We start from the raw sequence: 17,012 nt of genomic DNA on the forward strand, positions 1-17,012 counted from the left end.
TGTTTTAAAAAACACAATACTGCAACCATTTCTACTGCCTGCTTGATGTTCACAGTTTTCCCAGCTTGACTGTAAACCTCTGCAGTCAGTTTTATTTATTTATTCACTTCTTGACTGGCTGGGTGTGCTTCCACAGCTGCTGTAAGCTGACCTAAGTGCCTGCTGCTGCCAGAAGGGGCAATCCTGCCCTGAGAGTATGCTTCCATCACCCTCCTTGTGCCAGTATAGATGAGGGAAATGAACTGAAAATCAACCCAACAACAGCATGATTTGCAGCCCGATCAGTTCTGTGCTCAGTCTCAGCAAATATCTACACAAACGCAGGCAGAAAGGAAGTGATGGGAATGCACAACTGGGGATAGCACAGGAGAAAAAAATAATAGGACCACAGGTTTTTGGCAATGGGTTGCATGTAAGTGAAATTCATGTAGCAGCCGCAAGGTATCACTTCACAACATGGCATGAGTTGGCATAACAGCGCGTTGGTCCTCTTCTCACCTGTCTTCCCTCCCTCCCCTTCTCATCCCAGCCATATACTTGAGCTACTTACCTTTATTTGCCAGCTCTTACTTGCAAGACCACTCTTTGATCCATTTTAGCTTGCCAAGTATATAGGGTGTAAGAAAAGGTGGCATCTTCCACAGTTTTAATTAATTAATTTAGCTCTGCGACTGGTGAACTTGATAGTCAGAGCAGAGGGAGTAGATAGCACAGAGAGCAGGGAAAGTCGGAAAGAAAGACATGCTGCTTTCACTGCTGCAGAGCTATTGTGCCAGCTCAACTGACCACAGAGCCACAGTTCAGATGCTCTGGCAATGCTAAATATTTTACAGTACTCAGGGAATAAAAGTAAAACATTGTCATACAAATCTGAAGGCATGTAGTCCATTAATAATCATACAGGATGTTCGTAACTCTTCCATTTATGAAAAAAAAGCAAGTGACAAAACTCTTTACTTCCAACTGGAAGTAAATGGCTCTTCACTGGAAAAGGATTCCTTAAATGGTCACAGGTATGTTTGGCCTGGAGAAATATTAGTTAGCATTTGATTGTTCTTAAGTCATCCCACTAACCAGTTAATTGTTGTGGCCTATCTACTGATGCCCAGCATCCGAGTCTGAGCCAAATGTAAATTGAGCTCAGGATGTGCTACAAGCTGACCTGAACTAACAATTTCAGACAGCATATACACCATAATTCTAGCCCTGCAGGTCTTTCTCACCAGAGTGAACTTTGCTCAGTAGTTCTATTAAATCTGTAATGGGGAGTGGTTAGTGCTCCATCTATAGCTGACCCAAGAATTATTCATAAAAATGTATTTTTTACAAACATTGATTTTAAGCTAAATTAGACTATTCTCAAAAGATGTCTCTTTCTTTTCTGAAAGGGAAAAGATATTGGGGGAAAAAAACCAGACACCTGAAAATTGGGAAGAAAAATTGCTTTTGACCAAAAACACATGAAAATTTGTTCACAAACAAAACTTCCTTGTTTCTTGTTTGTGTTTCTGGCTTTAAAAAAAGCTGCTTTTATTGAAAGTATCAATGGAAAAGGAACTAATTTTCCGGCTTCTGTTACCCATAAATATCTGATACTCTGACCTGGACAGAAGGAGGAGACAGTGATGGCCATAAGTCTCACAGTACCTTTTTTTTCAGATTCTGATGGACCCCTAGGGCAATTTAGAACAGGTTCAGAAGTTGTGTTGTAGCTCAGATTTTTCCTTCCAGTTTTCCATAAGCTGGGAAGCAAAGTTCTATGCCATGTGAGATTAAAGTTACCTTGTTCTGTCTCCAAGCCTGATAAACATCTCCTAGGGTGAGGTCTAGAATTGGGCTCATTTTATTAGTGCTCCAAAACTGGAGATGCTTCCCAGTATTTTATATACTGAATTTTTCCTCAAAATGCAATCTGGCTATGTAAAGGCAAGTTATGTAACGGGAAAACTGGACACAAGAAAGACATTCTTCTTTCCAGGCTTTAGTGAAAACTGAGGAGTACTAGATGGAGACAGGAAAAAGGACCAGCCGAACTATTGCAGCTACGATGCTTGCAGCCCCAATGAGAAATGATCATGGAGTGTGATGGTTCAGCTACACACAAGTTAAAGAAAACCAAGGTCATCTGCTGCAAGCGCTGCTTGTAAAATCCTTCCCAGCGGATGTGTATGATGCAAGGCATTGTATAGGTATTTCATACTTCAGATATCTTGGTAACAGCTACTTGCAACATTTTTGTTTTGTTTATACAGGACAGAGCTGGGAGCTGATACTACACTGCTAAGTGATACCATATACTGCTGAAGCCATGATCAAAATTTCTGTCTAAAATTTTGAGATAAAAGGACAAGTGCAAACAGAACTACCTTACAAGCCTTAAAGGTGAGACTATAGGCTCGCTCCCTCCCTCTAGTATATCAATATGTCTGTGTGCACATATACACACTTCGGCTATCAGCTTGCTACATGTAACTATCGTGGAGTCCACTGTAATACAAATATGCTTACCTAAGTTTTACTTACATATGGCCAGATTTTCATAAGAGCTCGAATACTGTTTCATTACCTAATGAAATGGATAGGCATTTAAAATTTCTTTAACTAGCAACTGCGGTGACACTTAGAACTGGTCTGTTCTGAAAATGCATCCCTGCTTGGGAGTGCTTTGAGATGGATTAAAATAGAACAGTTATTGGTACTCAATCTCACCATATCCCAGTGGGTCAGTGGGACAGTTATCACTTCAATATATAGCAAGTCCTGTTTTTCTTTAGAAGACAAGAGGGCTATTTGTCAGTATAAGAGTCATTGCATTCCTCCAGTTCTGGTATGACAGGAATTTGAGGTGGAGTGGTGCATAGTCCAGAGTCCCCATGGGATTGTAACAAACACAGGTTCTGCCTGGGCCTATTGAGAGTAATGTGCCTTTTATGTTGAAAAGGAACTGGCCAAACCAGGCCTTCTTAAGTCCACTGTAGTTTAATAAATCCAAACCCCAGCTTTAGCAGTGTTTTTGTATCCAGTATATAGGTCAAAGTGTGAATGTGCTGAGCACCTGAGACCTACTCCCAGTTCCCATTAAAATCAATGGATCAAATCTCCAAGTTCTCATTCAGCCCTCGGTCAGGCAAAACCCTCAAACACTGAGTCATGATACAACTTTGTAGGCATCGCATTAATCAGAACCTGTCTGGATTTGGCTAGTGTCAGTTGCCTCCCTTGCTTTAGGAGACAGTTCGTTAAACTTCTATACATCTGGGTAACACTGTTACACATTTTGGTACCTTTAACAAAAGTTGAGAATACCACATTTCACAAGAACCATTCACTATTCAAAAAGATTCATGGTCTTAGAGAATAGCGTGTATGACCTATATGACTGCATGAGAGCCTTTAAAGATACTGCTTTACCAGCTTGAAAGCTGAAGTGTTGTGTGAATCACTTGAGGGGATTCTTCGGGTAAACGTCACTATACCTGCTAAACCTTTGAACTGTTAATTGGACATCACTAACAAGGATGCTGTATGTGGCATGCAGTCAGTGAAGGCTGATAAACCTAATAGTAAGAAAGCGAACCTATCGGTTTAATTTTAATCACTGATGTAGGCCATGGATCATTTCTTTGGTCTCTTTTCAGTAGAGTGGCTACTGAAATTTGCAAGAACCTTGCCTTCTGCTGCCTTCTGGACTTGCCCTTCAGTGTTGTGTACAACATTGCAGGGAGATTTTGAACCTGCAATTACGATTTCAGTAATGTTACATATATTCTGAATCAATACATTAAAAAACATAGTAGTTTCTTGAGTTCTTCTAATAGAAGATATTCTATTTGAAATCTGTCAGTGTTAATTATGTAACCTTAAAGGAGAATTATGAACCTTTGAAAATTACAGACACATTAATGTAAGTCCAGCAAGATTATTTGCAAAACTAAGAACTATTAATTTTATCAAGGGTAATTAGGACCTATAGGCCTCATTTCAGTCTGTTACTGAAGTCCTTACAGAAATATCACAGTTTTCTGTGACACAGCACAAGGTTAGTTTGAAACATGGCCTAGCAATATGCAGTCTGGCTTCATTTTTGCATAGGTAGTAATGCAAGTGTACATAACTGTCACGTGAGGATTCCATGGGAAAAATGCGAACTCTTCTCATCACGTTGGAGATTGAATTCTACTTTCATTCTGTGGTCATTATTTGCCCAGTATCAAAATAATTCACAATAAAAATCTATGCATTTTGTCAGTGATACTGAAATTATCCAGCACTTTGCTATCAATTTGAATCGATTTTAATTGATCAGCTGATGAAAACAAAAGAAAAGCTGGCCTAACCCAGATGGCTGAATGCATTTTTGAAAGCTTAATACATTTTTACTTATCATTAGTTATGATATTTTGAGTAAATTCGACTGAAGTTATAAAGCAGTCACTTCTAAGAATTACTACTTATCTCCATACAGATATGGAGATACATCATCCCATTTGCCATTTCATTGTGGTTACCATTCTAATTCATTGTTCTTAGTATCGGCTATTTGGGAAGATTTCCAGCAACTAATAATTTTAAAGGTTAGCATTATTGATTCTAGAGTCAAAAATACCCCATATAGCTAAGTTCGTCTCACAGTTGTAATAGCTAATCCCAGCTATTTCAACAAAGCTACACTTTTGGCCTCTGATTTGGTCTGTAAGATCTAAACTAACTCAAAATTTCCCTTCCATATGGTAAGTGGGTGTAGTAGAGCTGCATATTCTAGGAACCATCTTCAGATGTAAAGATATTTTGATGAATCATCTTGATGTAAACTGCTTGAACTCTGCATGGGAGTTCAGTGTCATTGCTGCTGAGGCATTCTGGCATTTCTATCTTATGTGTTTCTTCCGGAATATAAAGAATTGGGGAGCATGGGTAAGTTGGCTTGAGGTATCGGAGGTAAAGGCTGAGAAACCGTTAGGAATATCTGGGCTTTTGAAGAGAAATTATGAGCCACACTTGGTTGCTACTTGAACTAAATCCTAATACATATTTAGGGAATATTTGGACAATATACAGTATGGCTATAATTTGTTCCACACAAAGTGGAAATTCTGTCTGCTCGTACTACTCTTAAGACTTAAACACCCAAATTAAAGGCTTGTGCAAGGGAAAGCAACTGAAGGAGGCGTCTCGCAGAAAATCTTTGATATGTTTCAGACGGACTCCTTTGTTTCCTCTGCAAATGATACTTTCTAAGTAACGAAAATGGATTTTCAGGGAGTCAGATTTAGGTTAGTGTTCTGGAAGTCTAGTTTTGCTCAATCAGCAAAAATGCCAGCAAAATGCTACAAAGATTCCTAGTAGCTGGGCTGGGTAAGGAAGTGAGAGAAGGTAAGCAGAGAGTCTCATTATTCCATGAACATAATTTGGAATGGTACTTGGAGTTGTACATTTAAATAAACTGCTTCATACAAAAACTACTTAACTGTTTCCAAGTATAATTCTAGAATCATGGATTAGCAAAATCTGAAATATTAAGGAAGTCACTTAATGGAAGAAGAATTGTTCACTAGCGAGGCCCTTTACCTCCACGATTCTTGTCTCTTTTGAAGAACTAATACATTTGTGAAGAATAACTTCTCCTTAAAGAACTATGTTGAGTCTACCCTAATATGTCACGTTTATCCAAGAACCTACTGTCACGTTAAGAGTACGAGTCTGACACATGGCTGAGGGAAACCCTCCCGTTGAGTCATGGGGTTCAGGATGGACCCCCTTGCTTTCAAAACTCCTCCTCAGAGGGGAGCTTAGGTGCAGCTGGATCCGGCCTTAGTCCCAGACTTGGTCAACAGTTTATGTCTAAAGGATTAAGTGTGTAGCCACTTATCAGAGTAAACTTTTGCCTGTCAGAGCCCTCTCAAGGACTTTCACTGAAACAGTTTCACGAAGTTGAAAAGATAGAGGATTTATTAAAGCAACAGATAGAACAAGTTCAGGATTGTCATTCATAAACACACTTACTGCGAAAGTTGAGCTTGAGTTAGTAATTCAGCACTTTTGTTAGCAATATTTTCCCAGGTAACATCTGACGCAGTTGGAGGTGCGATTCTTACCAAAGAGGTGTCCTTGCTTGGGGAGGAGAGAGGTCCAGGACCATCAACCCATCCCACAGTTAGAGTTCTCATCCTCCAAATGGAGGATCCTAAATGCCAGATTTATGCTCTTGGGGAGGTGGGACTGAGTCAATTATTGTGTGCCGACTGGCTCTTAACGAGGCTTGTTGTGTTGTCAGTCAAGAAGAGGCTGGGGGGATGGGGGGAGAAAGGCATTCTGGCTTCACCGAAGCAGCATCGGGCTGTGAGGCCTCTGCCTCACCCCAGGTGTCACTCAGTTGATACAGGGTCTTAGGTCAAGAGTTGGACTGCAATCCATCATGTCTTTGCAAGACAAGTTGTTCAACTCCTGCTCGTGCCCAAGGGGGGTGCTTGCCAGTGCCTATAGGTGCAAGATAAGCATGCTGCTTGACTTGTCTCAAGTCAGATTCTGTTACTTTTTCGCTAACAAGCCTGGTTGCCCACACCTACCAATGCTGTTCTTCACTATAATTTCTACCAATTTGCGTAGGACAGACATCAGATTTACAGGTCCATCTTGGAGCTTTTTTAGAAAGTTGGCCTCAAATTTGCCACTTTCCATTTTCTGAAGACAGAGCCTATTGTAAATTACAGATTACATACCATGTTAGTATGTCCTTTGGGAGCACGTAACCTGGCATATAACTTTTTTTATGGATACATCTTTTGTACTGACATTCCACTTCATGCCAGATCCTCCATTTAATTCCCTTTAAAGAAAGGCTCTAATATAAGGTACTTTATAAACTCCTTCATGGTGATCAAAGACATGAAGAGTTTGTTGAGCTTCCTACTGAAGCCTTGTCTTCCTTCGGTGCACACTGATCACTTGTTGGCCTTACAGATTTTCTGGCAAGATTTCTTGCTTTTGATGTCTTTGAAAAAGGATTCCATTCACAGTGTTTCTGCCTTAGTAAAATATTTCTCAGAACTATTTTTTATTTGCCTTACTTCCTTTTTAAAACTTACCAGCCAAACTTTATGGTTTTTTTTTCCTCCATTTGGAAACAGCTTCATTTTTTGGAGGATGTCTGTGTACTGCTGATTGTCTACATTGGCCTGTTATTAAGCATTCTAGAATTTTTTGGTCTTCTGTAAAGCATGTCTGCTAAGTGGTATGCATTTGTTCTGAGTATCCCACATTTCTAATGTCTTTAAGGAGTTTCCACACCACCTGCAAATATTTTACGTTTCTTGCTGCTCTTATTTTTTTAATTAAATACTTTTTTAATCTCTGTTTTTCAAGAAATTTAGACCTGGATACCTTTCGGCCACTGTTGTGAGCCACTGAGTGCCTCTTTCACAGCAATATTTTGAACCAGGTCTCGCATGCTGCTTAGTGTTAAGGAAGATTTTTTTTCTTCTTGTTGTTTTCCCCAATTAGCTGATCCCAACAAGAAGTTATTACTCTAAAATGCTATCCAACATTTTGTGTCATCTTCAGAAGTAGCTGAGAATGAATTTCACACCCATGTTTTCAATTCACCTTCCATTTGACACGTTACTTCACTGAATAATGCCTGGTGCTAAGGCAGGCAGGCAATAGACAGAGAATCTTCAAATTATCCACCTTCCTAATTTCCAGTGGAGAGTCTGCAGTGCATCCTGCTGGAGAAGCGTTCTTCTGATTAACTGTTGCCAAAGAAACTACAACGATCCCACAGTGTCAAGTATTTCTGAATGAAAAAAGTATAATCTGTAGAGAAAAATCCTGACCTGACAGAAAGAAGGCTTGTGAACTAATTAGCTACTTCAGTCTCTACTATTCCTCTACATATTACTTCTTTTGGTGGAACAGCCATTGATAAATGAAAGTTTGAAAAATCTTTTCCTCAGATCCCTATTTTAATGTGTTTGAAAGATACAAAGAACTTTGCACAATCTGCCGGCAGCAAGGCTTGTGCTAAGCCTGTTACTCTTCCAGGTTTCACAAGTGCACGTGAGTAATCGCAGAGGTAGTGCTTTTACAGATGCTTATGTCTATTGTTTTGTCCAGATTGTTCACAGTTCCTGTGATAACACAAATACAATTCCTTCGGTCCACTGGGATTTACAGTGCTCATTTCCTACAAATTCAATTTATAGAAAAGGAACATGACACTACCTTTTAAGACACGTTGCCATCAATATGATGAAAATAAACATGAAATAGATAGTGGACGTATCAGATAGGAGTGATTCTTTTTTAACTTTACACTGATACATCTCAGAATGGAGTAAAGAGGATTATATGATGAAGCTAAAAGATTAGAATTGCTGTTTTCAGTTCTGCAATTGTCTCCCTTTGTGACCTTGAACAAATCATATGTAATTTCAGTGCCTCGCTTTTTTATTTGGGAATTGATGATAGCTCTTCTTTATATGAGAGAGGTTTTATGAAGTAGTTTTATTAATTTGAGGCAAATAGATAATACGGTGATGTAGTGACACTTGAGATTTCAAAGGGGAGGATGTCTGAACTTTTGTATTAAGCAATCTTCATTGAGCAGTTGTTAATTCAGCAGGATATGCCATTTCATAGCGATGCAACTCCTACACAGCAATGACAAATGAGTATGAAGCTGACACCGCTGGATGTGATCCAGTATACTAAAGGGCACAGCCTCGGATGCCCGGACCCAAAGTCAATCCTCTCCCAGCAGCCCTGTCACAGATGCACCTTTCCATTCCCAGAGTGTTTATCACCTTCAGTATATGATTTCTTCCCAGTCAGCTCCACATCATCTTTAGTAATTAATTGCAGACCTCTTGAGTCTCATCAGGTCTTTTCCTGTTACTCACTGTATGATGAAGATGTAACCAGCCAGCCTTACGACTCAGCTTGTTCCAAGAAAATAGCACAAGTTTCCTTCGTGCCCTTGCCCAGCTCCCTGCCGCAGCGGGGCCCCGGGCCTGGGTGCGTCCTGCCTGCCGGCACAGCAGCCGGGGACCTCGGGAAGTCTCTGCCGTGAGTGACGGCAACCACGGGGAGAAAAGGTGCGTGTAAGCAAAGCACAGAGATCTAAAATGTGTGTAACATCAGGGGCACAGTGCTTACGCACTGACCTGTTTTCACAGCCACGGCCATCCAGACACAGCGTATGGTACCTATGACCGTGTTCTCTGCGACAGCAAGTTGCACTTGTGCTATCAAGTGAGTAACTAACGCGTGTGATTTTCCACTCCGGTTATTGGCCAGGGTATGTAAGGCATCTTTATCCTTGCTTGCATTCACAAATTAACATCTAGATCACTTAAATACCATTAGCCACTTGTAGCAAAGCACGTAAGACATCTTGAACGTTTTTGCAACTCTGGAAGCTGTTGAAGTACCCAAACTCACATCTTTTTATTCATAAAAATATCGATTAATAATTTCATATAGCTGGAAGGCACTGAGAGAGGCCATCTGATGTCCTTGTACTTCTCTCCGGACAAGGTCAATGCTGCTTCACAACACTAGTATTACTGTTACAGAAAGTAGGAAAAAGATCACGGCATTAATTACACAATTAATTACACAATTAATTAATTGCGAGTGCCACAACAGAGCCATTTAAGTCCTGTTGTGCTCCAGGCCGTTCTGCGCTTGAGCTACTGTCAGACATTCACAAGGACCAAACAACTGGTGCGGCAGCAGCAGGAGGCAGGAACGCCATCCTCCCGTCCTCCTCCGGACACTGTTTCCAACCGGACGGGTGTGAGCGGTGCACCCCCACCAGCTCCCCCGCGCTTCACGAACAGACTAAACCGGCAGCTTGGGTTTCTCTTTCCTTGCCCAAGCGCCGCTCGTTCTCAGACTACAAAGTCCAGCAACTCGGATGGTTTTGCTAGTAGCCTCGGACTGATGTAAAACGGTTACCGAGGCTCGTTTTCACCCGCCGGACTCCCTGCAGCGCGCGGCGCGGCGCGGCGGAAGGCTTTTCGCGGGACGCCTGCGGCCGGAAGCGGCGGGCCCGAGCGCGGCGCACGCGCGGCGCACATCCGGCGCCCTCCCCGCTGCCGGCGCGCCTCGCCTCGCCTCGCCTCGCCATGGCCGCCTCGGTGGTGAGTCCGCGCCCCGCCAACGCGGGTGGGTGCTGGGGGGGGCGGGTCGGTGGGAGCTTCGGTCGGGGCCGCGGTTCTGAGGCTGCGGGGCGCGGAAGGCGCCTGCGGGGAAGCGCGGCCTCGCCGAGGCGCGGCATAGAGGGAAGCGCGGGCTCTCCGCCGCGGGCGAGGGCTGCTGCGTGTCAGAGGACGAGCCTGAAACCGCGGGAGGGCCGCCGGGGGGGGCAGAGCGTGTCCCGGCTGCGGTGGCCGATGGGAGCAGGGAGGGAGGGAAGCGCCTGGATGCAGGGGGGTGCGCGTGGCCCCCCCCGGCCCGCCCCTCGGCCCCCGGCTGCTGCCGGGGCAGAGCTGTCTCCGGCTGTCCTGGGCGGGTGCCTCCTCCCCCGCGGCCGTTCCACCTTCGCTTCCACAGTCGGCAGCGTCCTTGTGCGGAGGCCTCGGGCCAGACAGTGGTTTGTGTCGTGGACTGCCGTGTTTTAGACACCGTCTGCAGAGGCCGTGTAGATTGGCTGACTTCTTGCGATTGTCGTCAGAGTCTTCAAAGGCTTTTTTTTTTTTTTCGGTTGGTTGTTTTAACTATGGTTTTCCTGTTAAATACTCAGAAGACAGATTCCCAAGTGAGGTGGTTAGACATTGGAACAGGAGCCCAAAGAAACTGTGAAATCTCCATCCTCTGAGATGTTAAAAACGTGACTGGAGATAGGACCCTGAGCAGTCAGATCTACCTTTGAAGTTAGATCAGGCTTTGAAGTTGGTTGTGCTTTGAGCAGGGATTTGGACCAGATGAGCTCCAAAAGTTTCTTCCAACCTAAATTGTTCTCAGAATTTAAAAACCTATTCCGGGCTATGGTTATAAAGAACTTGCCTGGAGTATCAAAACTAACAAAGCTTATTTTCCATTTGACTTCTATTGCAGGTACCCTAACAGCTCACTCCAGCCTCCTGGTGTTTCTCTAATGCTCTCCCTTACACCCCTTCTGTCTGTTTGGCAGCTAAATGGCAATATGTTTGGCTGCTGGTTAGAAAGCGTGTGTGTGCCGATTGAGAGGTAACAGCCATCTGCTCTAAATAACGGGCTGAGTTATAATCACTCTTCCCTTAGCAGGAGGTCTCTTTGTCTCTCGGTGCCAAAGAGTTTCTCTTGGCACTTGCTGGAATGCAGCGTCTTTAAGACTACTTTGTCATACTTGTTTGGAAGTGGCCTGTGGATTCAGAAATTGCTGGAGAAGATAGGAAGATGAAGAGCAGGCTCGCATCCTTACAGAGCGAGATCAAAAGAATAGTATGTAGCAACATGAGAGTATTTGGTTTTGTGGAGTAAGCAGGGATTATTTGATAGGCGGGTAAGTATTTTGCAGTATGGAGGTTTCTCTGAATAGAAGTGTTTCTCGTGGTATACTGGAGGAATTCACGGTAGTTCTGGTGTATGTTCATTAAAGACTGCCAATAAAATGTAAGTGCTTAAATTGTGAAGTACTGCAAATTGCAAAAGTTGCAAATATTGAGAATATAATGCTGAAATAGAATAATGGTAAATTAAAATATTTTAAACAAAATATCGTAAGAGAACCAAATGCAGTTTTATAGCTGTATGGACAGGAAATTCAGAATCACTGCTTTCCAGGATGTCACGGTTCAGGGTCTAAGAGCTCAAGGGCCAAACAGCTAAACAAACTGAACAAATAACCGAATGAGATCACAGTGCAGTGATGTGACAACAAAGGCTGTTACCTTTGGATGAATAAAAGTAGAGAGATGTAAGAAAAATGATGAGACGTGAGGAGAAGTGTTTGGTTTTTACCTGTGGATAGAGCACTGGAGTGATTGATACTGGAATACATCCAGCGTGTGTGCGTGTTCCCTCTCTCTCTCTCTCTCTCTCTCTCTCATTTTTGTATTTATATATCCAATTATATGTATTATCCCATTTTATATATGTATATCTAAAGGTGTTTCAAAAAATGAGACTATGGTGGCAGTGTGATGGGGTTCTTGCTAATTTTCAGAAATATGTTGAAGAAATCTTGTTCCTTTATTTCAGAACAGCCATCACATCAACAAATATTTTCACTGAATACTTGCATGTTCACACCACTTGCAGCCAGCTGTCGCCCATTTTTCAATGTAAATATTTACAATTTGAATACAATGGATGTATTGGCATTCAAAATGAATCCTAAAACTGTCACCTTGCTAAAAGCGGGTACCTCCTGCAAGTAGGAAAGAAGTTTGGAATCACTTTCAACATTATTTGACATCATCTTTCGGTGAGGATGGAAAAGACCAACCAAAGTGACTTGCTGGAGAAATTGTGTAGATGACTAGGTTGCATAAATTGCCTAACTTAAGTAATTTGGTACAATTTCTTCTCTCCAGGATTTCAAAACCTATGTGGATCAAGCTTGTAGAGCTGCAGATGAATTTGTCAACATTTATTATGAGACAATGGATAAAAGAAGAAGGGTATGTAGATATTTTGACAGTAGTTAGAACTGTCTTATGCATTTTTGCTTGCTTTTCTAACTAGCGTTACGCTTGAAAGCACCTGAAAATTGGTTACGATGTATTATATCGGCCAGGTTGAGACCTCTGTTCCTCTTAGGCTGCCCTGTAGAGGGTTCTCTATGTTAACTGTCCAGCATTGTGGTAAAAGGGGCCCTTTTAGAAAGTGCCTTAGACTTCTTCATGATAATAGTTCCGTTCGTGACCAACTATGTTTTACAGGTACAGGATTTACTTAATACAGGCAGATAAAACTTGCTTTATTTGTCTCTGAGGTCACAATTTAGCTTATTTTTTTCAAAACTTCTTTTATTAGCAGTTATCACTTCTGTTTCTTGGGAGTCTTCAGGAGTGCCTGAGGATAAAGTGGCAACAGCTCTGGCTCTGAAAATCTTCATGGACCACATTGATGTGGTATCATGTGACAGATATTTGTACCAAAAGAGAGCAGTGGAGACTGCTCTTCGGAATTTTAAATGTATTATAATTGTAATTTAATAACTTTTAGATTATGTGAAAATATCAGCAGTTGCATGTTACTTCATAGTCACTTTGCATTTAAGTAGGTTAGGCAGAGATGTGTCAACAGCTTGAAGGAGAGTTAGGCAGTTACTCGACTGTTACAGTTTATGAAACATTTAGGACAGTTATCTGCAGCAGCAGACCAGAACTTCCCTTTTAAGTTTCCACTGTTCCTGCTCTTGTTCACTGTTTTTTTTACCTGAAATTCTAGTTTCCTGACATAATCTATGTTGCGTGCACACATACTGCCAAATCTCTACCCCCCAACCCCCAAAGGAAAAAAAAAAAATCAGCGATAAACTTATTTTTTGAAAGGTTGCACTATCCTTTTGTTAGCAACTAGTTCAGTTCTATCACTAGCTTTGTTAAAGGAATCTCATCAGTATTTAAATTTGGAGGAATATGAGTCACTGTGCAATTTATAAAGTGCAATATGTTTCAGTTAGTTTTAATTCTTGGTCAGGAGCATTAATTGTTAAAAGGAGCTAATATTTCAGGAGGGCATTTTATCTATCAAAATAACAGAAGTCAGTAATTCAAAGAATATTGTTTTGTACGCTGTCCACTGTATGTGTCTACACATTTTCCTCAAATACCTATTTTCATAATCATTCAGGCTTTAACAAGACTTTACTTGGACAAAGCAACGTTAGTTTGGAATGGTAATGCAGTGTCCGGGCAAGAAGAACTGATTAAATTTTTTGAGATGTTGCCATCTAGTGAATTCCAGGTTAACGTGTTGGACTGCCAGCCTGTTCATGGTAAGGTTGTATTACAATTTACTTATTTATTTTTCAGTCCTTTTATAACTGTTGAAAGTGAACTACAATTATAATAGTGCTTAATATTTCTTTTGGAACAAGCTTAGAGAAAATACTGAGGGTAGAAATGTCAAGTTGCGCATAAATAAAGCACAAATCAAGAGATGCAGCAACTCCACATTTTTTATGTCTGGGAAAATATTTTAAGGACTTTTTTGTTAAGATCATATTCAGATGTGATGTATTTTCATGTATTGAAAAAGTCTGGCTTAGCAGGTTATGTTGTCCTTGACAATGTCTAAGAGTCAAGAGACTCCTACTTCTGATGCTGATCTGCAGTATAGTGTGGAACAAAGCATTAACCTGTACGTACTTTGATTTCTTTACATCTAGAATAGATGTTCTTTAGATTTCTGATTAACAACTGGTAAAGAAAGGCTTACGTAATTGAGAAGTTAGTGAATTACTTCTAAGGGAAATTTTGGGAATAAAAGTAAGGAAAAAGCCTGTGGTCATGCACGCTTGCTTTGCTCTGCTGTGAAAAAGGTATCTCCAATAGCGGGAGAAAAAAGTGTATGCAACTTGCTAAATATAAATATATATATGTGGGTGTGTATCTCAAATAATGAGCGCTTATTCTGAGCAAAACCTCAGCTGTTTGTTATAGTGCTTTAAAATGAACAACATGAGATGAAAATTGAAAAGCCATTAAAAAGCAGTGTTGGCGAGCGAATACACCATTGTCTGTATAGAAATGATGCAACAAAACTGTACTGTTCGTGAATGCGTAACCAATTGTTAGCCTATAAATAGTATAACCAGAATTGAATGAAACTTCTATGTACATTTCCCACTTCTTTACCCCTTAGTCTTTGAGTTGTTTTCTTTATACTTTTTCTCCTTGTGAAGAGCAAGCTACTCAAGGCCAGACAACAGTCCTCGTGGTGACGAGTGGGACAGTAAAATTCGATGGCGACAAGCAGCGCTACTTCAATCAGAACTTCTTGCTGACAGCACAAGCAACACCTACCAACACAGTGTGGAAAATCGCCAGTGACTGTTTCCGCTTTCAGGACTGGGCCAGTTAGTGAGGATTGGCCACGGGAAGTGACCTCTCTCATTCGACATGTTGAAGTTAGCTGTACCGACGGCCGTTCTCCACGCATGGGAAATGCTCAGTCTTCGTGTTGCATCCCTCATTGTGGAAGGTCTACAGATGTTTCAGGGTTGATCCCAATGACCACGGTTTTAGTAGTAAACAATCTTAAAATGTGAGAGGTTGCTTGTGTTAGTTGGACCTAATAAAATGCTGAAGGCAGTGAGCTTTGTTGGAATCATTCCTAAAATGCCTTACATGCAGCTATGCTGCCACTTCCAGACTTCTTCTATGTAATGCTGAATGCTGAAACTGTACTATTTGAAGACAAAGTCCTTTTAATGTACAATTCTGACCAAATGTGTCATTTTTTTCAACTTGAAAAGATCTGTTTTTACAGTAGCATCTTCCCTCTTTTGAGAAGATGCATGTGGCACGTGGATAGAATTCTCAAAGCTACCTGCTCTTGGTTGTAAGAGGCTAGGAAGGATTGACAATGATTTCTACTGTTTGTGAAAATAGCACAGATCCTGAGTGTGTAATCTCAAAAAATCCATTGGAAAGCTAATGTTACCTTCTCTGATACAAAAGGACTAAGTAATCTCATCAGGTTTCCTTTTGGCTTGAGTTTCTCAGGCTTTGGTTGTATTTAATTTACATTGATTCGTATGTAGGGTGTGCTGAATGATTCAGAGCTCCTATGCCAACAACTCTTGTCACATGCATGTGAAGGCCTTCAAACTGCTTATTTTTCTTTTGAAGTCTTACTGTGTAAGAAATAGGTTGGTTACATCATTTCTGTTTGCTTTCACTGTTAATTCTGTTCCTATGAAGTTTGGACTATTTTCCCCATATTCAGTCTACAAGTTTTTAATCCCTACTGCCTTTTCAGGAAGCATTGTGTTAAAAATGTGGCACTGAAAGTGTGTATTACTGTGAAGCCTTCAATTTTTATCTTCAGTACTGTTATTCAGAAGAGGTGCTTTGATTATTTTCAGTTTCAAAGAACAGCTCTGAACACAAATACCATCTTCCTCTCATGCAGATTTTCACTGTAGTTTTCATATTATTTTTAAATATTACCTTTAATTATTGATTCTGGGGGGTTTTTGTGTGACTCGCTTTAAATTTGCAGTTTAAAACTTTCAGCTGCTTTGAAATAGTTCTCAAGACTGCAGGTTAAGGCTGTCCATCTTAACTCGGGGACTTAACAGTGAATCTGAATATCAACAGATTTGTTTCAAATTGGTACGTTTCTATTTTAAGCTGAGTAAAAAAAAAAATTTAAAAAAAATTTAGCTATATTCATGAGAGTACACTTGCTTGTAACTGAAAATACACAAGGGGAACTTGTAACTCCGATCTTAATACATGTTGCAATGACAGCAATAACCTGAATACAAAAGCAGTTACGACTACAGCTCACTTGTTTGTATTACTTAAATCGGGAAAACTGTGAAAATAAGCAATATCTAATTTGTGTAAAACATCTTAAAATATCGGTAGTTTGCGATGTAATCCCACAAATAATGGGATGTTTGGGTGAAATGGGTGGTTTTATTTCCTTTTAAGGGACTCCAGTCTTTACTAGTTCTGAACTATTGTGTAACTATTTTTTGGCCATGAAATATGTAAAACAATGCACGAAGTCCAGAATTTGAGAACTGTAAATACTGTAAATATGTTATTTCTGTATGTGGTGAAGAAAGAATCCCTCTATTTAATTACTGTTTGTTCTTAACAGAATATGTGAGGTTCATATATTAGTATTTCTTCTACAAGTCTGAAAAGAAAACAACCCTAAATTTGGCTGTTACGATACAGCATTGTTGAACTGTGACACTGGTGTGGTGTGCTTTTCTTTTTGGTTTTTAATTGTTGTTAGGTAGTGCTACAGATCTGCTTTGCATACGCAGAACAGGTTTTGACTTTTGAAATGTAGGGATGGGTGCAACTGTAGCATTTGCTCGTTGAACTTTCAAGGCAGTC

The 17,012-nt window shown here is 40.8% G+C and overlaps 1 protein-coding gene across 1 annotated transcript; it reads left to right on the forward strand.

The window, feature by feature from the left end:
- Nucleotides 1-10,104: 10,104 nt before the first annotated feature.
- Nucleotides 10,105-15,219, forward strand: NXT2 (nuclear transport factor 2 like export factor 2). Its single transcript, XM_059824331.1, has 4 exons — nt 10,105-10,142; nt 12,519-12,605; nt 13,783-13,927; nt 14,837-15,219. The coding sequence occupies exons 1-4, from the start codon at nt 10,128-10,130 to the stop codon at nt 15,013-15,015; spliced, it is 426 nt and encodes a 141-aa protein (XP_059680314.1). The 5' UTR covers nt 10,105-10,127; the 3' UTR covers nt 15,016-15,219.
- The last annotated feature ends 1,793 nt before the right edge of the window (nt 15,220-17,012 follow it).

Source organism: Gavia stellata, chromosome 14, assembly GCF_030936135.1.
Source record: "Gavia stellata isolate bGavSte3 chromosome 14, bGavSte3.hap2, whole genome shotgun sequence".
Taxonomy (NCBI): Eukaryota; Metazoa; Chordata; class Aves; order Gaviiformes; family Gaviidae; genus Gavia; species Gavia stellata.

Excerpts from the sequence above, each read along its gene's own strand:
- NXT2 (XM_059824331.1), top strand. Across the intron at positions 12,606-13,782 it reads CAATGGATAAAAGAAGAAGG|GCTTTAACAAGACTTTACTT; the intron begins GTATGTAGATAT and ends ATAATCATTCAG. Across the intron at positions 13,928-14,836 it reads GGACTGCCAGCCTGTTCATG|AGCAAGCTACTCAAGGCCAG; the intron begins GTAAGGTTGTAT and ends CTCCTTGTGAAG.